This window comes from Dunckerocampus dactyliophorus, chromosome 18 (genome assembly GCF_027744805.1).
Source record: "Dunckerocampus dactyliophorus isolate RoL2022-P2 chromosome 18, RoL_Ddac_1.1, whole genome shotgun sequence".
Classification (NCBI taxonomy): Eukaryota; Metazoa; Chordata; class Actinopteri; order Syngnathiformes; family Syngnathidae; genus Dunckerocampus; species Dunckerocampus dactyliophorus.
In genome coordinates, this window is record NC_072836.1 from 16,668,768 (window position 1) to 16,692,417 (window position 23,650).

Genomic DNA, 23,650 nt, shown 5'->3' on the forward strand with positions numbered 1-23,650 from the left:
CAGAGTTGCGCTGGCCTTTGACTGAATCTAATCTAATAATTACAACAGTCACTTTTACTGTAAATGTTGATCCGAAATCAGAAGAGAACTTCAAGCTTGCAGAAGGGTTTAGAGAGGAAGGAGCGAACTGTGTGTTTAAGCCTTTTTAATAGGCGTATCAAATACTTGCCGATTTTTTTTTTTTTTTTAAATGTCCCCCATCTGCTGGTAGGCTTTGAACGGAACCACCTCAAAAAGCGGGTATTTACTGTAATACAAAATATGAGGTCAAGCGTGACATGCAGTGGGTATTCAATAGCACAAAGATCATTGTTTACAAATGTTTAAATATTAGTAAATGTCTAGTGTGGGGGAAAGATATCAAACATGGAGTTCCATCAAGACATCTTCCTATATCAATTTCAGGGATTTTCAACCCCCCTGTGCCGTCATACCACGAACGTTTGATATACAGTATATGTCTCACAAATACATTGTTTTAATGCATCTTTTTATTTGCTTGCAGCTTTGCCAGAGCATCCTGCGCACAATTTTTGCTCTATATAATTCCCTTATGATGTTACAGTATTCTGCTCGGTCGTAGTCCTCCTCCCCGTGACTGGTCAGGGTGACTTTTCAGTAACTGAATCCTTGATTCCAGACCTTTTCTATATACATAGCTGCATGAGAAATTACATGTCATGTCATCTCCCTCAAGATTTTGATTATAACATAAACACGCCTTCATTTAGTTGACGTGTGGCAGGAGTTAATGTCAGTAGGCTACACGTTGCAGAGTTCTGTTCTTCAGTACTGCTTTGGGAAGAGAACTCTGGTACATTTTTGTGGGCGGCCAAGAGGGACTGTGCAGGAATATTGTATTTATATGTAGGTGAAAGTGCCTCCTCCGGTCCTTCCCCTCCCACCCTCTGAGTCGTCTGCTCGGTTTCTGGACGCTGTCTGACAAGTGCCCTTCCTACTTCCCATCCCTCCCTCAGAGTCTAGTCTGCAGGAAATAAAAGGATTCAAGAGGAGTTCTTGAGAGTCCTTCGGGGCCCTGTGGCTTGCTGGGCTAGCAGGAAGTGATTGAAAAGGCAAACTCAATTCCACTTGGCAGACACTACAAACCAAGCAAAGTTGTCAATGTGATTATAGACAATGCAGGCCATTAGAAGGATACTTGAGAGCAATTGTGGTGTTATTTACCCTCTGCAGCCTGTCATGAGACTGGGCTACTGTTTTAGCTCTGCATTGATTATCTGCTTTTTAAAGGTTTTTCTTAAATTGCCGAACAAACTACTGTCAATGTTTTTTTTTTTGGTTTTTTTTTAACTTCTGCATGCTTCCTCCAGCCCCCATGTTTGGCTTGTAAGTGTTTATGACCCTGCCCAAGGCCCAGCTTGCCCGCTGCCCCCACTGAAGTGCAAAAGGCCATTGTGCAAATAGTCCTACCCCATAAAGTGGCGACCCCATAAAGGGCCTTTTGATTCTGTATGTGTGTGGCTGGTGTGCCCACTCAACACTCTGGCAGCCACAGAGGTCGAAAACTAGCTCCAGTTCAAACGTTGTATGCTTCATTTTCTTCTATGTTAACTACAGATACTATTTCTCTATTTTCTGTAGTATTAATATATTTTTGTGTTGCTGAAGTGGAATAGAAGACAATTATTTAAAAATAATTTTTAGCCTATTTATCCACAGCTGAACTGCGATGTCCCATCACAGTGTGCCACCACCAGGGCTCCCACGTGTGCTTGAAAACCTGAAAAATGATTGACCAATTTTCCAGTCATGGAAAACACATGGAAAATGAGGGGGAAAAAAGATAAAATGTCCTGGAAACGATGAAGTTATCCCGGAAATGATTTAACCTCCCTCTGCTTTTGTGAATGCAAACAGGTTAAAAATGAAGCACATGCCTGACTGTTGCCACCTCGTCTTGTGGGCAACATTTAGGCACAGCACTTCGCTGCTTGTAGCCGGCACAGCACCCCACTTGATGCTACCAGTCAATCAAATTTGCATTTCCGCTTGGAGCAGTGCTGCAGTCCAATTCCAACTGACTTTGTTGCTGGATTTAGCATCTTTTCAGACCCTGTTAAGACAAAACTGGCAACTGGAAGTTTAAAAAGTGTCATTAGTATTGATCCGTTATGGTGTTATACCTTGACTCTGTAGCAGCTGGAAATATCCGGGAAAATGATTTGAGGAAAAGAGTGGGACCTAATTTTTTTCGCAGATACCGATCATCCATGAGTGAAATCGGCTGATGCCGGTCACATACTTGCAGATTAAGTATAAGTTTTAAAATTTACCATTTGCTATATGATATGAAAGGGGAACCATAAAATCACCTTCATTTCGACACAAACATATTTGACTTACTTTTTCAAGAGAACATTATGTCACTAGTGAAACTTAAGTCTCTTTAAGGAGACTTTGGATGCAAGAGCACACAGCGTGATAACCACTTTTCGGGCTATCCGCCTTAGACCTCTGACTGCCACGCACACACACATCGCGAGCCTCGAATACACATCACACCCCGCCTAATGCCCGTCCCTGAAATACTGCATTAAATTTAGATTTTTTTTTTTTTTTTTTTTTTTTTTACCTGCCACTGCGGCGAGGTATTTTTTTGTGGCATGTTTTGCAGGGTGCAAAATTGATATCTCTCTCACAAACGGCGGGTAAGTCCCACACGGCAGCCTTGATTGTTTTGGCTTTGGCACACCTGCGCCGTGTGAGAGAAAGTAGGCGGGAGAAGCTCGCTACAGACTGCATGATGCACTAGTACAGCCAGAGGTGATCGGCTTTTGTGTTCGACGTTAAAAGGCATCGGCAGATGCCTATCGCATACTTTTTCACAGAAATCGGGTGATTTTGATCGGCGGCCGATTGATCGGAGCACCCCTAATTATTGTTAATAGTATTAAAAATCTGTTTAGTCATTATGCTGACATGCTGTTGCTTTTTTTCCAACTGTTTCTGTTTAAAATGTTTAATGTTTAATTGTATTTCATTTGTTCATTTGCTAACTTTATATGCAGTTGATCCTGTGCAAATTTTGTGAGTTAACCCCATTACAACGATATCAACTGTCCAGAATGTTTATGGTAGGTTCATTTTAAGAATGAGACAGAATATTAACTCCAAAACAAAATAAGTAGTAACATGTGTTCTAGTACTCGGTGGAGAAACACTTGCTGGTAAGCACAGAGTTCAGCTGTTTCTGGTAGTAAAGATGTAAAAACGTTTTGTGGACATCAAAGATTAGAGTGAGTGTGGCCCACGACGCCTGGGTGAGTTCAGAGGCACTTGCTTGGGCAAACACAAGCCAACGCTGAACTCTCAGTGACCTTGTCACACAGAGAAATGAACACGGGGGACACTAGATAGAACACTAACTACAATCACAATGCTAACACAAAAATGACAGCAGGTAAGTAAACACACAGGACAACTACTACTACTACTACTACTACTACTATGGGGAATAATAAACAACATTTTTTAACTCTGAACACATAGCTTTTTTACAAAGCAAGTACCACAAAGCATGCTGGGAAGCCGAAAGCACTCCCAGAAAGTCAATATGATTAATATGACACACAACAATTAAATGTGTGCCTAAAATATTTGCACAGTACTGTAGTCACTACTCTTCAATTTAAATAGCATATTTAATCATCACAGTTCTCTTGCTGTCTTATATGGAAGTGCACTGTATTTGCATAACACAGCTCCTCAGTCAAAGTTGTTTAGTTCTCACAAGTCCTCGCAAGTGACTTGCTTGAGTTGCCTTTAATCATATCTCAGTCTCTCACTCCCGCACTTTCTCTTTCTTTTGCTCCTTAGTCGCCAGAACCAGTTGAAGGAACAGGTCCAGCAGGCTCTGGTGTCCACAGGTCAGCTCCAAGACGAGGCAGAGTGTCTCACCGTGCCCAAGTACAAGAGAGACCTAGTCCAGAAGCTCAAGATCCTTCGACAGGAACTTTCCCAGCAGCAGCCACAGGCTGGGCATTGTCGCATAGAGGTGTCCCGTGAGGAGATATTTGAGGTAAGGACGGGCATGATCGTCAGTGATGTCCTCACTGAGACTCCACAATTGTTAGAGATACATAAATGTATTAAGCAGCCACCTGTCCGCCATAATGCACTTACACTATGCTTTCTGCAGGTGAAGCAGACAACACAAAATCTGCTTTTAGTTAACTGTTCCAAAGACTCTGCTTGTCTAAACGTCTCTCCTTTTCTTGTGTACTCCCATAAACATCATTTATCATTTGACTGACACACACATACACATACGCTGGTATTTCTGTTTACAATGTAATGCAGACCTCGCTCTCAAGTACATTTGCTCAGTGGGGGAGTGTTTCCCATCTGCGAGGTACAAGGCTTTTATCAGTGCAGCAACACCTGCAACAGACTACTCGACCCTCATAAAATATGCACTGGAATGTGCTGGAAAAGCCATGTCTGTTCATCTGAACGAAGACATTTTGTTGGCTGATCTCACCGTGTGAGAGATGGGTGGTATGGCAGAGGACGTCTTGAGACTGTGCCAGACATAACTGCATAGCGTCTCCAGACCAGCTGAAGCATTGAATTATGACTTGAATGGGCAAGTGTTAGCCCGTGGACTGATAGAACGTTCTTAATGTGTACTTTTTGGTGGAGATAAGACCTTCCCGTTTCTTCCCACAGCGCGTCTAAGTTGTCTGCTTCATCTGAAAGATGGAACGTGGCTGTGTTGTTATAGTCTTATGACTGTGTTTATTATAACTGCCCCTAATCCACTTTTAATGAACCCTGCCCTTAATACCGTGAGCAGTCTGCACATGGGATGAACACCGACTGAGCTGAGCATGACAACAATAGCCCCATCAGTCTGCAAAAATACAGGACTTTCCAGTCCCATAGATAAGACATTTCACTTTAATATTAGAGTGTTGCTGCAGCATTATTGTACATATAGTGCATCCGGAAAGTATCACAGTACAAACTCTATTTTTTCCCAAAATGTCTCCAAAATAGAATTAATTCATTTTTTCGCCTCAAACTTCTACACAAAACAGCTCATAAAGACGACATCAGTAAAAATTATTAGCAAAATTTGAATGTTTGCAAATGTATTAAAAATAGGGCTGTCAAATGATTAAAAAATGTTATCAGATTAATCAGCTTTTAAATTATGATTAATCACCATTAACAACTATATCTGAAATATGCCCATTTTTCCAGCATACTTAAATGTAGCAAATTGTATTTGAGTCAGAAAGTGAGTGATAAGAATATCCACTTAATGTTTTTCTTTATCTTCCTGTTTGTTTTACGCATTTTAAAGCCGTTTTGGTGATATTCGGAGTGTCCCTGAATGCATCTCATGTTCTTGTAATGAGAATGAGGAAGTGTCGTGCCCAGGATGAGCGGACTAGAGACGCGTGTGAGATGGAGATACATACAGTATGTGGTGTTGGAATTGTACTGCTGTTAATGTGTTCAGGTCAGAACGAAGTTACAAAAACTTGAGCTCAGGTCTGTCATCCGGTTTCCATTGGTCATCTTTAGATGCATCTTCACATTAACTGTAGTCCACCTGTTGTTAGTCAGTCCAACCAAGCATGAAGTTAAAGGAATTGCCTGTAGAAGAATCCGGGGAAGGGTACAGAAACATTTCTGCTGCTTTTAGCAGCGTGGCCTCCATTATCAGTCAATGGGAAAAAACCTCAGAACACCTTTTTTAAAATGAGTAAAACTGCACAAAGATAGATGCGCGAAGCTCGTCATATTCTAAAAGACTTGAAGTCGTAAATATCTGCCAAAGGTGCATCAACAAAGTACTGAATCATTGCTGTGAATACTTTTGTAGGTGAATACTTATGTATTCTAAAGTCACACAACATATTAATGAGTATGTTTCTGACTGCTTTGCAGGAATCCTATCGACAGGTCATGAAAATGAGGCCAAAGGACTTGTGGAAAAGGCTTATGGTGAAGTTTCGGGGGGAAGAAGGACTGGATTATGGAGGGGTTGCGAGGTAAGGTTGAACTACTCAACAAATCAAACTGTGTGGTCTGGGGAAAACATTGTTCAATGTACCTTTGTTCGCCCTTTCTGTTTAGGGAGTGGCTCTATCTATTATCACATGAGATGCTGAACCCGTACTATGGTCTGTTCCAATACTCCCGTGATGACATCTACACTCTGCAGATTAACCCGGACTCTGCTGTAAACCCTGTGAGTCATGGACAATACAGAAATGAAATATGATGGCAGAGATCACTGTCTGAAATGTTGCCATTGGTGGCTTCCTTTGTGAGTGCCATTTCATACTTAAAGGCTTACAGTTTATCAGGGCTGTCCAAACTTTTTCCAGCGCAGGCCACATACTGAAAAATTAAACAATACGAGGACCACTTTGCTATTTTGTGCTTTGATCTTTTTTTCCTCCCATTTTTGCTGTTTTTTTTTTTTTTTTTTAATGTTCCAGATATTTCAATTTTATTTTTAAATAACCTTTGTAATATTATGACTTTATTTCCATAATATTTTGACTTTATTCCCACAATATTATAAAATTTCCCCCAACTTAATTTTCCACAAATTACCATTTTGTTTTGGGTTTTTTTTCCTCATATTACGTTTAAAAAATATTGTCTTTAAACTTTGCTACTAGAATGACATAATTTCCCATAATTTTTAGGTCACGTAAAAGTTGACTTTTTTTTCATAGAATGTTTTTTTTCTTAATATTTTGACATTATTCTTGTACAATTACAGTTGTTTTTTTCATTTCTCCTGGTTTATTTTTTTATTTAGTTCAACTTTCTTCTTGTAAATTTTCTTCTCATAAATATGACTTTATTCCCATAATATTTTGGCTTTACTCTCGTAATATTATACCTTTTACACAACGTAATTTTCCAAAAATGACAATTTTATTTGTTGTTGTTGTGTCTTTCTTATGTTATGTCTTTTTTCTTTAATATTTCAGCTTTATACCAGTCAAATGACATTATTTATCCTCATATTACGTTATTCTCGTAAAATTACGACTTTTTCTCATTAGATTTCAAAAATTTTTCTCTTAATATTTGGAAAAAAAATACTGCTTTTTTAATTTTTTTTTTTTAATTAGTTTTCTTGTTAAATTATATTTTTAGAATGTGCTGCGGGTCAATAAAAAAACAGCCGCGGGCCGCAACTGGCCCACTCGGGTTATATCGTCCTAACCATCTTCACTTCATGTAACTATTCTCCATCCACAACCCATATTTTTAAAATGTTTACCTTGTTGTGTTTCATTCAGAAACATTTTGTCCCAAAAATTAAAATTATTATTTATTTAATAATAATACAAATAACCCTAAAAAATAAAAGTAATAAATAATGAATCAATATAATGAATATAAAAATAACAGATGAATAGGTTCCACAGGTAACTAAAGATGTGTTTGTTCTCTGTCCAGGAGCACTTGTCATACTTTCACTTTGTGGGCCGAATCATGGGCATGGCAGTGTTCCATGGTCATTACATAGACGGAGGTTTCACCTTACCCTTCTACAAACAGCTGCTAGGTAAACCCATTACCCTGGACGACATGGAGTCTGTAGACCCGGACCTGCACAACAGCCTCGTGTGGATCCTGTACGTAGACCTTGTGTTAACCTGGAGTACATATTATAATTCTATTTTTTAAAAATAGTGGTTTCTACAAAATCACTTCAAATCACACCTGCATTGCATGTTTCCTAGAGCACTGTTGATGCACAAAATTGTTTCTGTGCATTCATTATATGAATGGTAAATGGAATGCATGGGTGCATGTGCATTTTACAGTGACGACAAAGCTTCTCTCACAAAAACCCTTACACAAGTGGTCTCCAGGAGGTATCTCGTGGGGATAAAATATTTGCTTCAACGCCTAGTATTTTTACACCCGTTCAATTCCGACATTATGCTTCTATTTAATTACCACAAAGTATCATAAAGACAATGACACATGGCACTGCTTGAGTGTGCAGCTCTGATTTGTAAATAAAGTACAACTGAATTGTTGCCAGTCATCTGAATAAAACAGAATTTAGCTCAGCTCTCCTTTTGTTTTTGTCAAAGTAGCGCTAAGCGTGATGAAAGTTGGAGAGCTCTGCCTTACACCAATACAAGGATGACAGCGCCCCCTGGGGTTTACTGTTCAGCAAGTCTTAGTGGGAAAATCCCTGTTTGGATTGATCCATGAGGGGATCATTTAGATCAGGGGTCAACAACGTGGTGCCCGCGGGCACCAGGTAGCCCCCCACAACCACATGAGGTGCCCGCAAGCCTGCTTTTCATTCAGGTTTTCAGTTAATAATGAAAGAACAGTAGAAAGAAATGCATTCTGGAATACATAATGGGAGTTGTGGACACCAGCATTTTGTTAATGTTCTAATAAGACTAGCATATTCGCTTTGTTTGGATTTACAATAACATCTGAAAATAAATGTTACAAAAATGAGTAGCTCTTGACCATTTTCATTTTGTAAAAGTAGCTCTCACAAGGAAAAACGTTGGTGACCCCTGATTTAGAATAAGCATTCATATACAGTATATAAGGTTAGTAGAGTATTTATTCATTGTGTCATTACGATAAGTGATGTTATTTTAAAACACTGGAATAAATATGTAAGTTACATTTATTTAAAATGTACAACTAATTATTAATTATATCATCTATACATTTTAAAACAATGTAATGTATAACATGACATCCAAACATAAAACTACATGGGATAGCTAGACTATTAACAGTAGAGAACCTGCTAATAGATAAGATTAAAAACAAGTTGGAAGCATTTGTCTGGGGGTTTTATTGCATTAAAAGGCTGCCATGCACTTCTTACATGTCTTTATCATATTGTAAATTCATCTCTGTTATTTCCCATAGTATCCAATCTTGTCATGGACTTCACGTGGTTATTTGAGCTCTCCTGTCTCCTCAGGGACAATGACATCACAGGCGTGTTGGACCACACCTTCTGCGTAGAACACAACGCCTACGGAGAGATCATCCAGCATGAGCTGAAGCCCAACGGAAAGAGCATCCCTGTCACGCAGGACACCAAAAAGGAATATGTTCGCCTGTACGTCAACTGGCGCTTTCTGCGAGGCATCGAGGCCCAGTTCCTGGCTCTGCAGAAGGGCTTCAATGAAGTCATCCCCCAACACCTGTTAAAGGCTTTTGATGAGAAGGAGCTTGAGGTGCTTTAGTTCGTCACGTTGTCATTTCATGTCGCTTTACATGCACTCTAACTAGAAACCTGTGTACAGTAGATCCCCCACCAGCAAATGGCAAAAAAGCGAGTAATTGCAAGATTGTTGCATGTCTGGGGGCCATTTAATACAGTTGTGCAAATGGAAAGGCTTCTTGAGACGTCATCTGTACTTCTGTGAAGAAGGTGTCGGACGTTTCGCTCCTCATCCAAAGAGCTTCGTCAGCGAACTAATAAGTGCTGGTAGCTTAGGCCTTAAATACAGTAAGAGTGGGCGGAATTGGTGTGCCAACACCCTCCTCCTATTGGTTCCTTACACTAAGCCTGGGAGGAGTAGTGGTATAATCCTCTCCTGCTATTAGCACCTCCGATAAAAGGGAAGTGTCGCTCCCTGAGTTGGGTATGAACGACTCTGATACTGGCTCGTTAGCATCTATTGTTCTGGCTCGGCCCTGGCTTCACCTCATTTGCAAGACTAAGAGCTGTGGGTTTTGGTCTCAGTAACCTGCTGAACACAGGGTCCAAATTAAACCTCAAACCACCATTCCGATTCAATGATGGGTTCTGTTGTTTGACAAAAATAGCTTCCTTTACTCCTCTTTCAAACCATCTGTTTTCTTTGGCCAAAATCTTTACATCGCTGTCCTGAAAAGAGTGATTGGTTGCTTTAAGGTGTAGATGTACTGCTGATTGAGGTCCACTAGAATTGTCCCTGCGATGTTGATAAAGCCTTTTTTGGAGCATTTGCTTAGTTTCCCCAATGTAGTGCCCTTTGCATTCCTCATCTTTACAGTCGTTCATACCCAACTCAGGGAGCGACACTTCCCTTTTATCGGAGGTGCTAATAGCAGGAGAGGATTATACCACTACTCCGCCCAGGCTTAGTGTAAGGAACCAATAGAAGGAGGGTGTTGGCACACCAATTCCGCCCACTCTTACTGTATTTAAGGCCTAGGCTACCAGCACTTATTAGTTCGCTGACGAAGCTCTTTGGATGAGGAGCGAAAGGTCCAACACCTTCTTCACAGAAGTACAGATGACGTCTCAAGAAGCCTTTCCCTCAATGGACAACTCTTGTACGACTGAGAGCCTACACAGACGAAGTTGTGCAAATGATAACTGAAGTTGCTTCTTTCCTCCACCTGCAGCTGATCGTCTGTGGCCTGGGTAAAATCGACATCAATGACTGGAAGTCCAACACGCGGCTCAAGCATTGCACTCCAGACAGTAACATTGTTAAGTGGTTCTGGAAAGCTGTGGAGTCCTTTGATGAGGAGCGAAGAGCTCGTCTGCTGCAGTTCGTCACGGGCTCTTCCAGAGTTCCACTGCAAGGCTTCAAGGCCCTCCAAGGTAGAATTGAATACTGTTGTCATTATGCATATTCTGGGTGGCAGTGCTACATTGAGTCACAGCATTACACAGTAGTACAAAACTCTTTAACATTGCCATCTTTTACTGGGCAAAACATCTGGCGGAGCAAAAACAAACACGTGTTTGTAGTTTTGTCTGTGACCTTGATCCTAACGGCCATATGGTCTCCGTCAGTGATTCCAAATCACTGTGCCTCGGCACAATACGTGTGCCATGAGAGACCAGTGGGTGTGCAGGGGGAACTTATTCAATTTCACTTAATTGGTCAGCAATGTCAGTGCCAGCTATGGATAGGGACAGACAGAACAATTAAATGGTCTTCCACTAGATGGCAGAAATACATCATTGACCTGTGTAGTCACCTGTTGCTATTCATACGTACATTCATACATTGTGTGAGGTTTTTCTGGTGTAAATTATGTGGGCTGATTTTACTGAGCTATTTCAATTTTTGTGATTGTAGGTGCTGCTGGCCCACGACTATTTACCATCCACCAGATTGATGCCAATGCCAACAACCTCCCCAAAGCCCACACATGGTCAGAAGATTCTCTATATTTTATATCCACTGATGTTTATAAACACTGATTTGGTAAAGTAATTAATGGATCCTCCCAAACACTTAACAGACAAATATTCAAGTAAAACATTTTCACTATTATGATGTATTGATTTTAGCTGACAGGCTTTGCAGTGTGGCTTACTGGGTTCATTTTGACACCACTGAAGTAACCAAATATATCTCCTTCCCTTTTCAGTAGCTCATTTTTCTAAGTAAAAGTAGGATCACTTTCAAACCTATTGCACATGCCTGTCATTTTCAATGTGGAGCAGTGCAAATATGATGCATGACCTGTCAACACGCTATGGTGTGGTGCAAATATGATGCATACAGTATATGGAGTGGTGCAAATATGAAACATATGAGCATGATTTGGAGTGGTGCAAATATGATACATGACAAGTAAACGTTATATGCAGTGGTGCAAATATGAGGAAACATATATGAACATAATATGGAGTGGTGCAAATGTGATAGGGGTAGTGCAAATATGATTTATACAATTTGATACGTTACATTAAAAACGTGGTATCGAGTGCTGCAAATATAATTTACATGACAAGTAAACGTGATATGGAGTGGTGCAAATATGATGAAACATATGAACATAATATGGAGTGGTACAAATATGATACATGACATGTAAACATGATAGGAGTAGTGCAAATATGATTTACATGACATGTAGACATGATACGGAGTGGAGCAAATGTGATACATTACATGTGGACATGGTATGGAGTGGTGCAAATACGATGAAACATATATGAACATAATATGGAGTGATACAAATATGATACATGACATGTAAACATGATAGGAGTAGTGCAAATATGATTTACATGACATGTAGACATGATACGGAGTGGAGCAAATGTGATACATTACATGTGGACATGGTATGGAGTGGTGCAAATACAATGATTCATGACCTGTAAACATGATAGGAGTAGTGCAAATATGATTTACATGATATGGAGCAGAGCAAATTTGATACAGTACATGTAAACACGGTATGGAGTGGTGCAAATATGATTTACATGGCATGTAGACATGATAAGGAGTGGTGCAAATATGATAATTAGTCCTGGCTCAGGGTAATTATTTATCTGAGGGTAAAAACTTTTTTCAACCAGTTTGTTCTAGATCTTAAAGGTCTACAGTATATCTACGATCTGATGGTATCAGTTCAAACACTTCTGGATGTGATGGATTCCTGAGGATGGTTTGGGCTTTCCTAAGCCACAGTGTGTGGTATACAGCATGCCGTCTAAGAAAGGTAGCTGAGATGTGGATGTTTTGTTCCAATAGCTTAGCATGTATTGGCATCTACTGGACTGCTTTTAGCATCTTTAATGCACAGAACATACCAAAGTGGTCCCCAAGCATCCTGCAATTTCTTCAGTATGTGACCCTCAGTGAGAAAAACTTTAGACACTCCTGACCTCGTACAATATAGTGTGCAAGTGTCCCAATACTTCTGTCCATGTTGTATATTTATACATTCATGACACATTCACTCTTCCTGTTTTTTGCAGTTTCAATCGGATTGACATTCCTCCCTATGAAAGCTACGACAAACTGTACGACAAGTTGCTCACTGCCATTGAGGAGACGTGCGGCTTTGCTGTGGAGTGACCCTAACCGAGGCGCGTGTCATCAACCACCAGCAGAAGAAACATGCTTTGGCCCTGAGCAGCCGCCCACAACCCAATCCAAAGGGGCGCTCCACATTCGCTTCACCCAGGGTTACCCACAATTCCTGGGGACGTGTGGGCAGAGATGACCAAAATATATTATCTGATGCTGTTTTTGTTTTTTTTCCCTTGACACACACACATCAGACACTATTTGGTCTTTTTATTATTGAAAAACAACTGCAGCTGCTAATAACCATCTACTAACTTTTGGAACCTGCAGGATTCGCTGGTTCTTCCCTTTTTTTCTAATGTCATTCAAGCTTTTTTTTTTTTTTTAAATCCATGTAGCAAGGCTCCCTCTTGCCAAGCGGAACACACACACACACACACACACACACACACACAACTGCATAAACAAGACTGGTGTGTTTGCTAGAGTACAGGGTAATGGATGGTTGCCACAACCACTTGGAAACACTAACTTTTCATATGGAGTGTGCCTTGGCCTGATCACAACGGGGCTGGCGGAAATGCCAAGGCTGGGAGGTTCGGGGTACTGTATGTGCCGGTGCAAGGACGAGAGACTGAATTTGGCAGACTGAATTCCACCCCCGCTCCAAAGATGGCAGCATAGACCCCCATGAGTCGCTGCACAACTGCGCGCCGCGTACCCACAAACCTATTTTACACATGGTCAACTTGTTTGACAACGAATGAAGAGCTTGAAATGTGTTATTTTTATATAACAGGGAAAATGGAAAAGAATGAGTAAAGTTCTATATAATATATCTAATTTATTGCTGGTATATACAAATATATGTATATCACAACCCCCCCCCCCTTCCATTCTTTAATGCAATGTTGTTGCTGTTTTAATTTTAAGAGGAGTTTGTGAGAACTAAAATAAGCTGAACTTCAACAATCTGTTGGTTTCTTCTGTAACCTCTAATCTTTGAGGGGCGTATGTCTTAAAAGCTCACAAATCATATTCACACACAAACACGCCATTTTTTTAATAGATGTAAAACTGAGCAGACCCTTTAAAAACATACTGATATGATTCTGCAGCTACTTCAAGCAAAGTGATGTTTTCTTGTTTACCCTTGACTCAACAATTATGAATTCAAATTTTTTTTTAACCCCCCCCCCCTCCCGAGAGTCCAAAGTAAGTTACTACCTTGTATCCACGTGGTGCTAAATGTCATTGTTTTATATTGGCACCCATACATGATTTGATTGAAAGTGCATGTACAACACCCATGTTTGTGGCCCAAAACAAAAAAAAAAGACAAAACATTTTGCAAGAATAAGATCTCTTCCTCGCCACATTCTCAGGGGATATCATACAAAGCTTATTTTTTTGTCCAGAAGCCAGTTCTGAACATGTTATTTTCTAAATATTTGCTTTAGATTAGATTGTTGCATGTCTCAACACGTGGTTGGAAATGAGCTGACTGAGATGGCCTTTCCTGCTATACAATTCTGTTAATATTTTATTTGTCAAATACGTTTTACTACCATTGAATATGAATTTATCGAATGTTGGAAAAAAAATGCTGCCTGTCGAGCAATCTCTATGACCGCGGACTGTTCTTAACATTTGCATACACACAGAAAAGGACTTTATGTAAACACGTGTATGCAAAATGACAAGTGTCCTCACATGGTGCTTTGTACAGTGAAAAGATATTGTTCATATATGTGGATCAAACAACCTGTAATTTATGTTTAACTTAATTAGAAACACATTTTGTTGAAATGGGGTTGGGGAAACGAGTTGCACAAACAGAGAGTGAGGTTTCCATTTGTATGAAACGGGAACCTCTGCTGCATATTCATCCACTTAGAAGTCCAGTGCACAAGCGGATAGATCACCCTTGCTGTCTGTTCCGACACTTCTCTGCTCAATGTTGCCCCATTGCTGCCTCTCACTGAAGAGTTGAACTTTTTATTATGAAACCAGTTGAGGACAAGAGATGCAACTCTTGCCTTTTATGTTTTTATAGCATGATCCACTAGGACTATTATTATCTCTCATAGCTGACTGATGCAATTTGATGTATGTTAACACTACCATTTTGTAAGAGTATTTTATTTTTGTGTGTAATTAGTTCTAATTAAACTTGCCTTTGTCTAACAATGTAAGGCCTTGTACAAAGATAAGTCTTGTCTTTTTTTCCCCCCCACCCACTGTTTACAATGAAGACTTTTAGTCTGAACAGACTGTCTTAATAAGCATGAGCTTGTGTAACTATTATTTACATAGGAATGATCCCTGGGCCGCACTTCAGACGCCCCAGCAGTTGTGAAAAGTTACATTTTGCCAAACATGACACATTTTTTTATTATTTTGTGTTTAGTGTTTGCATAGTATTGCACATTGTATGTATACTACAGTAAAAGTAACATTTGATTTGCTCATGCAATGGCATCACAGTTTATTTAGATACATAAATAAACTGAAACGTACTTAAACTTGAACAAAAGAGAAGTGAATGTTAAAAGAAAAATGCCGTGCGTTCACGTTTAGCTCAGTCCTGATTACGTCATTTGCCGTATTCCGCGTGAAGCCGCATTGCCGGTTTCTGGCTGGAACATATTCATCCGCTCACATCAGCTGTTCTTGAACAGCGACGGGGCGAAAATAGGAGCGTAACTATACTTTTATGAGGAACTTATTTTAAGGTAAGGAAACATTTTTTTAAAAATCTACCAAATGTCTGAACGACGTGAACGCTTGAGTTAACTCAGTTTCGTTTCTCTTCCGTAGCACCGTCGTCTCTGCCTCTGCTGAAGTTGAAAACCACACTGCGGATGAATACGGCGGAAGTATAACTTCCGCTTGCTATATAAACCGGACCTCCTTTTTCTCTTACCGGCATTTCAGCGATCGTCACTAAGTCGGTGGTAGAGGAAGTCGATTTATCTATTTTTTTTATTATTTAACTTTACACACAAAGTAACAAATATGCCAGGATACGCCGACAGAGACCGTGGCAGAGACAGGGACAGAGACCGAGGGTAAGTACATTTTCTCAATTGTTCCAAGATGGTTTACCCCCTCTCGTGGAAAATGGCTGCCCGGTCTCAACCGAGAAAATGACTCAAGAATAACACGTAACATGTTCTCAGTGTTCGAATACACACCTTATAGTCTTATTTATTATTGTTCAGTGCACCATTTACAGTACCCAATCGCCACATGGGTTGTACGATAAAGGCAGCCCGGTGTCTTTGGCTGGAGGCCTAGTCTGGCCTTGTGCCTGCTTTAGCGGCTTTCTGTTAGCTTCAAGCTAGCACTTTGTTACTTCGACGTTACTCGATACATTGAAAGCACAATAGTAATTAAATGAAGCTGTAAGTATTGCTTTTTTGATCAATATATCCACACAAACTTCGAGTCCAAAGATGTGTTGAGGCAATAGCGCGGGTTGTTACCTTTTTATTAGCTAGTCGGTTTTTCGCCATGTGGCAACGTTATAGCGCACACAAAATGCCGGCTGCTTCCATTGTTCCTCTACTGGCTGGAAAGTATAATGCACCTTTATAGATGTGCACTTGCAATGACGTAAGTAAAAATACTGTTTTCAACCCCAGTTCCCTAGGCTGAATGGCTAGTAGTCACTGAATAGAGTGAACTTGTATTTCAGCTACGGTGGCGGCCCTCCTCGTTTTGGTGGGAGCCGAGGCGGTGGTGGTGGAGGTGGCGGTGGAGGAAAGTTTGGCAACCCCGGTGATCGCCTGCGGAAGAAACACTGGAATCTGGACGAGCTTCCTAAATTCGAGAAAAACTTTTACCAGGAGCATCCTGATGTGTCGAGGAGGTCTATGGTATGTATCCACATGGTCTGATTGTTGCGCAACACGTCTTGCGTTGAACTCTCTCCACGTGTTGTTACACAATCACAATTTCTCTGCACGAAAAACGTATTGCTTATTTCCCTACTGTAGCAAGAAGTTGAACAATACAGGAGGGCCAAAACAATCACAGTGAAGGGGAGAAGCTGTCCAAATCCCATTGTAAATTTCCACGAAGCAGGCTTTCCATGTAAGTTTGCAGGTTAGGTGATACTGTATTTGTGCTTGGCTTTTAAAATAATACGCTATATTGATTTTTTTCTTTTCAGCCTATGTTATGGATGTGATCAACAAGCAAAACTGGTCTGAACCAACCCCCATTCAGGCTCAGGGCTGGCCTTTAGCACTGAGTGGCAATGATATGGTTGGCATTGCACAGACTGGCTCTGGCAAAACTCTCTCGGTAGGTAGTTAAAAAAAAAAAAAATCAAAACATACTTCACGTAGGTTGTCTACTTCATTGTTGTAATTGTACTTTTGTAATTTTATTTTACAGTACCTGTTGCCTGCAATTGTTCACATCAACCACCAGCCTTTCCTGGAGCGTGGTGATGGTCCTATTGTAAGTATTTACAGCAGCATTTTTTATCCACAACATCCAAATTGGTAATTTGTTACATTGCTAGATGATACCTCTCTAATTTACATGATTTGTCCACTTAGTCCAGTTCTTGAGTTTGACTTATGAGTGTTTAATTTGGAGCAGTGGTAGATGGGTGCGTGTGCGCGTCTTAGAATGCGTGGGTGATTTTTAAATGTTCCCTGGGTTTGATCCAAGTGATTTTTAAAGCTAATGTGCACACATTGTATCCATCTCACTATATTAACACATGCGTTATAATGTGCATCTAAGTGTACTATGTCATCTACTCTTAATGACAAGCCCATTTGTGAATTAGGGCAAATTCTTTTAAATATAAAAATGAAAAGGTAGCCCCACATTTTTTGTGGTGGGTCACCAAAAATGTTTGGGAAACGCTGATTGTTCAAGTCAGTTTCACCCAGTTGATGAATTAGCAATGATGCATCTCTGTATTAAAACAATTTCCTTTGACAGTGCTTGGTGCTGGCCCCAACACGTGAGCTGGCACAGCAGGTGCAACAGGTGGCTGCAGAGTATGGTAGAGCTTCTCGCCTCAAGTCCACCTGTATCTATGGAGGAGCACCCAAGGGGCCACAGATACGTGATCTTGAAAGAGGTAACGGCTGACTTGTGATCTATTTGTGTTTGTTAAGGTTAAACTTTTTTTTATTGTTCTCCCCTTTTTTAAGGTGTGGAGATTTGCATTGCAACTCCAGGCAGGCTCATTGACTTCCTTGAAGCAGGAAAGACAAACCTGCGTCGCTGCACTTACCTTGTCTTGGATGAGGCTGACAGAATGCTGGACATGGGCTTTGAACCACAGATCAGGAAGATTGTTGACCAAATCAGAGTGAGTTTGAGTAACATCCAATTATTATGTAAGATTTCATTTGCATTGACATAATTTGAATCGGATTTGATATTACCCTACCCTAGATTAAATAATCCCCCTTCAAATTATTTTTTTTAATGCAGCCTGACCGCCAGACACTGATGTGGAGCGCCACCTGGCCCAAAGAGGTGCGTCAGTTGGCTGAGGACTTCCTGAAGGACTACGTGCAGATCAACGTTGGAGCACTGCAACTGAGTGCCAATCACAACATCCTACAGATTGTTGATGTGTGCAACGATGGCGAGAAAGAGAACAAGTGAGTACATTATACACGTTCAGTCCAGAGGATGCTCCTTGGGCAATAAACCAAATAACTTTCTTTTTCTCCCCTCAAAGACTAATTCGCCTGCTGGAAGAAATAATGAGTGAGAAGGAGAACAAAACCATCATTTTTGTGGAGACAAAGCGGCGATGTGATGACCTTACTAGGAGGATGAGGCGGGATGGGTAATTTCTTTTTTTTTCTTTTTTTTTTTTAATCCAATTTAAATGTTACATGATAGATGAATTTTAATATTGACTAATTCAATAGATGGCCTGCAATGGGAATCCACGGAGATAAGAGTCAGCAGGAGAGAGACTGGGTTCTTAATGGTGGGTTTATATTTAGTTTTTGTTTTAGTCTGCACAGCGTCACATCTTTTTGTCCTCATATTTTATAGAGTTCAAATACGGCAAGGCTCCGATTCTCATCGCTACAGATGTTGCCTCCAGAGGTCTAGGTCAGTATCCTCTCTGAAGCCCTTTTAATGTCTTTTTATGGAAGAAAGTATATTTGCTTTCTTTAACTTTTCTGCTTCTTTCCGAGTCTCTCCCCTTACCCAAAGGAGCAGTCTGTATGGCAGGGCCTTGGCATGACAAGCCCAGGTCTCCAGAGGGGGAAGGAGGATTCTTGGAGGTGTCCTGACTGGCGAGGCACGGGTCTCCCAGTTGTGCACATAAACAGAGGTGACAAGGTCCGAGTGCAGCATAACGCGCTGGCCTATCTAAAAGTTGGGGGTGTGTTGAGGGCTGCCTACAGTTCCTCCCCCACATGCTCATCTGTTCTCTGGCAATGGTTTGGACTGCGTCACACACCCAGGCTCTGTAACTGTCCCAGCTCAAAGCCCCGCTGCATTGTCCTGAGTCATTCCTAAGGTGCTTTCTGTTGCGCAGACGTGTTGTAAAGCATGGGTGGCGTCGCTGTTGCAGTTAAACTTCTGTCGGTTGAGCAGCTTTAAGATCGATTGGAATCTCACCTCTGCAATAACATGGCTACTGGCGCTATTGGTGACAGTGGGACATGCTAGTTGGACACCTTTGGCAAAATCCAAGCTCACACTCCTCCCTCGCCTGCGTTACAAAGTCATGTCGAGACCTGCCAACGAGAGACTATGATCACTGGGATAATCTTGCCGCGGCGACTGGGGTGCACAGTTTTGTAGGCATCCTGTCAATTGGTTCAGATCTCCAGTGTGTTGGCTAAAGACTGAACTTAGTAACACCCAGCTCACAAGTGCATTTTACAAGTGGACATGGTTCTAGCAATGAGTGTTGCGGCACTAGGAGACATTAACAGTGTAGACAGCCAGGGTCACATGACAGTGGGGATGTGCTGCTATGGGAATGGACTAGTGAATGCATACTCCAATGAAGGGTAAGACCTGATCCAGTCTTTTTGATGGTGGTTCAGCCATGGCCTGGAGGATTTTTTTTTTTTTTTCTCTCCTTTGCTCCTCCTCATTCCCCTCGATTAGAAGCGAATGGAGTGTGCATTGTTTCTCTCTTCCCACTGTAGTCTCCCCATTATTCCAGTGTATTTTCTCCTAACGCCATTTATTTGCAGCTTGTTGGACTTGTCGCTTCCCCAACTCCATGATGCTACTAACACTGCTGTTTGATCTGGTTGTTGTGGTGGCGCTGGCGCACGTCTTTTGTGTGCTCTCCTCCTGTCCCTTTTTGCCACACCGCAACACAATCTTACAGATGTTGAGGACGTGAAATTTGTCATCAACTTTGACTACCCCAACAACTCTGAGGACTATATCCACCGCATTGGCAGAACGGCCCGTAGCCAAAAGACAGGCACGGCCTACACCTTCTTCACCCCCAACAACATGAGGCAGGCCAGCGACCTCGTCTCTGTGCTCCGCGAGGCCAACCAGGCCATCAACCCAAAGCTCCTCCAAATGGCGGAAGTCAGAGGAGGTAAATCAAATTGGTGAGATACAGAAACTGCGCTGTCAACTGCAGCCACTTTATTTTTCTGCTGCTTGTTCTCAGAGGATGGATGGTTTCACTGTCATCCTTTTTAGGTATAAATTAATGCTTCAAACATTAAAACTCAGGTTTCACGTGTTTGTTCTGTCTTTGCAGGTCGTTCAAGGGGCGGGAGAGGTGGTGATTATGAGCGCCGGGATAGGTATTCTTCAGGAAGGAGAGATTTTGGCAGTTTTAGGGACAGGGATAGCAGTCGGGGCTTTGACAACGGACCAAACAAAGCATTCAATACAAACCCACAGAATGGAGGCTACGGGGGGAGCAATAGTGGTGGCAGCAGCAATGGCTTTGGCGGGGGCAGCTATAATAGCAATGGACAGTCGTTTAATAACCAGGCAGCAGCCTACCCCCCTCAGAACAACTTCCAGCCCCAGCAGAATGGCACCAGTCACCCGCAATTCCCCTTTCCCCCAGCACAGGCTCCCCAGCAGCATCCTCCCCCCCTTGTGTCTTATGCTATGCCACCTCAGTTCCCCCAGTAAACACACAAAGAAGTAATTTATTGCTTTTTTTGACATTTTAAGTTCCCTACCTAATCTAGGTTGTTTTTTGTATTTACACAACAGGGTTACAAACTATAACCTATTGAGCATTTTAAGATCTGCAGTGCAAACTATAGCGTTGCACATCCCCCCTCACCTCCACTCTATTGCTATTTAATTTGTTACATTCCTCGGTAATGTTTAGTTATGTTTTTGTACTGCGTAATTTCAAGAGTACTGTCTTTTCATGTGTATCCTTGAAACTGATGTTACCTCCCACCATGGAAGTGCACTGCATGATCTTTCAAATAAAAACCAACAAAAACGACTAAGTTTATGTCGGTTTTTTTGTCTGCTGTAGTAAACTTAGAAATGGTTGTAATCCATTTTGACCACTAGGTGTCATGAAGCTTCACTTGATTGGAATTAAAGCCTGTGCCCTATTAATGTCTAGCAAATCGACCAGGCAAGTAACTACTGTTTTGGTTTTCACAGAAACCAGAAAAATATGTCGCAGTATGTTTCTGTTGGACCAACTACACTAAGAATGGTAATGTCAAAGGAGTTTAGAGCCCATACAGCTACTGTACACCAAGCCTAGCTGTTAACAGAAGCCCACTGGCCGCTTCATTTGCTCCACGGCCACAATTGTCAGTCAAAACAGAAAAAAAGCCAGATTCTTGCTAGTGTTTGGTGTCAGATTGCAATGTGTACCCAACGATGCAATTCCGTTTACCGTGTTTGCATTTGCACTCAAACGTCAAATTGGATGAGTTGTGATGTAACATGCCTATGGTTTGACAAAGGGGGAGTGGCCATAAATTGAAAACCTGTACCTTTTCATGACATGAGGCCTTCCGTTAAACAATACCTCTGCATCAATAGTGATAAATTTAACCAACACATTGTTATATTGCAAACCTCATCCACCATTGAGGCTTTCTGTGGCTTTCTATTGTCTCATTTGCTAAATAAAGATAAATCTTGATTTTGTTGAGTGACTATTGACCTACCTTATCTGTCAACTCCCCTTTGTGCTGTTACTTATTCCTTAGTAAAGTGTGCTGCTTTTGACGTTTATGGCGCACTAGTGCTAATTTTCTTTCTTCATCCCTCCTGGAGGTATGAGGGTGTTGGTTTTAGGAGAGCCTGCTGCGTGGGTGTGCATGAGACACACCCACAGCAAGCATGAGACAGAGCAGCATGCACAACCAACTTCTTTCCAGTGAAGCATGAAACCACACTGTGGGCCTTGTCACGGTGCAGCTCTTCTGCAACCTGTACTTAATGTCTGTGCTATATTTCCAGTGATTATTCATTTGACAGGGCTGCAACATCAGATAGAAATCATCCAATTATCTTCTCGCACAGAGTGTTTCGACTTTTCTTTATCACTGAACTTGTTCACGGCCACAGATGAGCTGGAGCCTATCCCATCTGACTTTAGCCAAAAGAACACCCTGGACTGGTCAGCAGCCAATCACAGCACACCTATAGATACATATAAACAAATGTATCTAGCTTTCATCTTGACAACCATTCACACTCACATTTACACATATGGACAATTTAGATAGGAATATAACATAAATGACCCATGATCTCAAGATCCAGAAATGCATGACTGGATGGGTTTTAGACTGAACCATGATATAATTTCAAAAGCCTCCTGTGGACAAGTGTTGCAAATTAGCACATGTGCTGAAACACTCAAACAATGCATCTGATCTGCCTAATGTAACTGAGATGTCCACATCAAATACACAAGAAATGAAATTAAATGAATGCCAACGTCCTCAAATAAGTTTGGTGTGGATAAACCTGACTGACCCCATGGTCTCAAGTTCCAGAAATGCACGATTGGATAAGTTTGGTGCAGAAGAACTCAACTGACCCACGATTTCAATGTTCTCCAACGCATGGTTGGATAATTTTGGTGGGTAAACACTTGACTGTCCTGTGACTTGAAGATTCATAAATGAATGTTTGGATGAATCTGGTGTGGAAGAACTTGACTGACTTCTTACCTCAAGATCCAGAAAAGCATGTTTGGTTGAATTTGGTGTGGAAGAATTCACATGATAGCATGGAATAACCTGTGGGGATTTTATCCACATTTGTGAGGTCAGAGGTCTCGTTGAGTTCATCCCAAAGGTGTTTGGTGGGCTCGGGACCAGGACTCTCAAGTTTTTCCACACCAAATTAATCCAAACACGCATTTATGGGCCTTTGATGTCATGGGTCAGTTGACTTCTTCCAAATTCACCCCACAGTGCATTTGTGGAGGTCGGGTAAGTCCCAGAAGTGGAAGCTGGTTCAAAGGAGAACCAAGTGCATATTTTCCCTCCACTGTAGTTCTATTTGACGAATAACAAGGTGCGCATGTTAGGATTTCAATATACAAATCCTAGCAGGATCAAACACTTCATTCCTTCTGTGATAAGTTTAATTACAAATGGAGTGCAGCCTTGCTGGTTCTTTCAATGAATCAAAAAGAGAAATGTGGTGCCGACATTGCTAATAGTAATCCGGATACAAGTTACCTGCTCTTCTACATTCCACAGCATTCGTATGCATGAGTGAGGACAGAGACCATTGTAAATGTGTCATCTCTGAAAAGACATTCACCACTGCGGGACGAGGTTTACGCTTTATGTTTTCATTGTGAGGTACGGGGGCCTACAACACCTGATTGTAATGTGCCATTGTTGGAAAAAAAAAGTTGAAATTCTTCTGCACTGTGTGACTGTGTTAGAAGTGGAACA

At 41.3% G+C, this 23,650-nt stretch overlaps 2 protein-coding genes across 4 annotated transcripts in view; both read left to right on the plus strand.

Moving 5' to 3' along the window:
- The window catches only part of smurf2 (SMAD specific E3 ubiquitin protein ligase 2), a 56,283-nt gene extending 41,990 nt beyond the window's left edge, over window positions 1–14,293 (plus strand). For both annotated transcript variants that reach the window (XM_054758908.1, XM_054758909.1), the window contains 8 exons: window positions 3,838–4,039; window positions 5,920–6,023; window positions 6,109–6,223; window positions 7,456–7,634; window positions 8,969–9,227; window positions 10,387–10,588; window positions 11,073–11,148; window positions 12,710–14,293. In XM_054758908.1, coding sequence (XP_054614883.1) covers window positions 3,838–4,039; window positions 5,920–6,023; window positions 6,109–6,223; window positions 7,456–7,634; window positions 8,969–9,227; window positions 10,387–10,588; window positions 11,073–11,148; window positions 12,710–12,809 — 1,237 coding nt within the window. In that variant the 3' untranslated portion in view covers window positions 12,810–14,293. The remainder of the gene's footprint in view (window positions 1–3,837; window positions 4,040–5,919; window positions 6,024–6,108; window positions 6,224–7,455; window positions 7,635–8,968; window positions 9,228–10,386; window positions 10,589–11,072; window positions 11,149–12,709) is intronic.
- Window positions 14,294–15,637: 1,344 nt separating this feature from the next.
- Window positions 15,638–21,213, plus strand: ddx5 (DEAD (Asp-Glu-Ala-Asp) box helicase 5). 2 transcript variants are annotated; one of them, XM_054760487.1, is made up of 13 exons: window positions 15,638–15,832; window positions 16,462–16,642; window positions 16,763–16,859; window positions 16,939–17,072; window positions 17,166–17,231; window positions 17,727–17,868; window positions 17,942–18,102; window positions 18,228–18,400; window positions 18,481–18,591; window positions 18,677–18,738; window positions 18,807–18,866; window positions 20,110–20,344; window positions 20,500–20,671. In XM_054760487.1, exons 1-13 carry the CDS (start codon window positions 15,780–15,782, stop codon window positions 20,525–20,527), a joined length of 1,503 nt encoding a protein of 500 aa, XP_054616462.1. In that variant the 5' UTR covers window positions 15,638–15,779; the 3' UTR covers window positions 20,528–20,671. The 2 variants fall into 2 exon arrangements, with proteins under 2 accessions (XP_054616462.1, XP_054616461.1); XM_054760486.1 differs by having other exon boundaries at window positions 15,644–15,832; window positions 20,110–20,331; window positions 20,500–21,213.
- The last annotated feature ends 2,437 nt before the right edge of the window (window positions 21,214–23,650 follow it).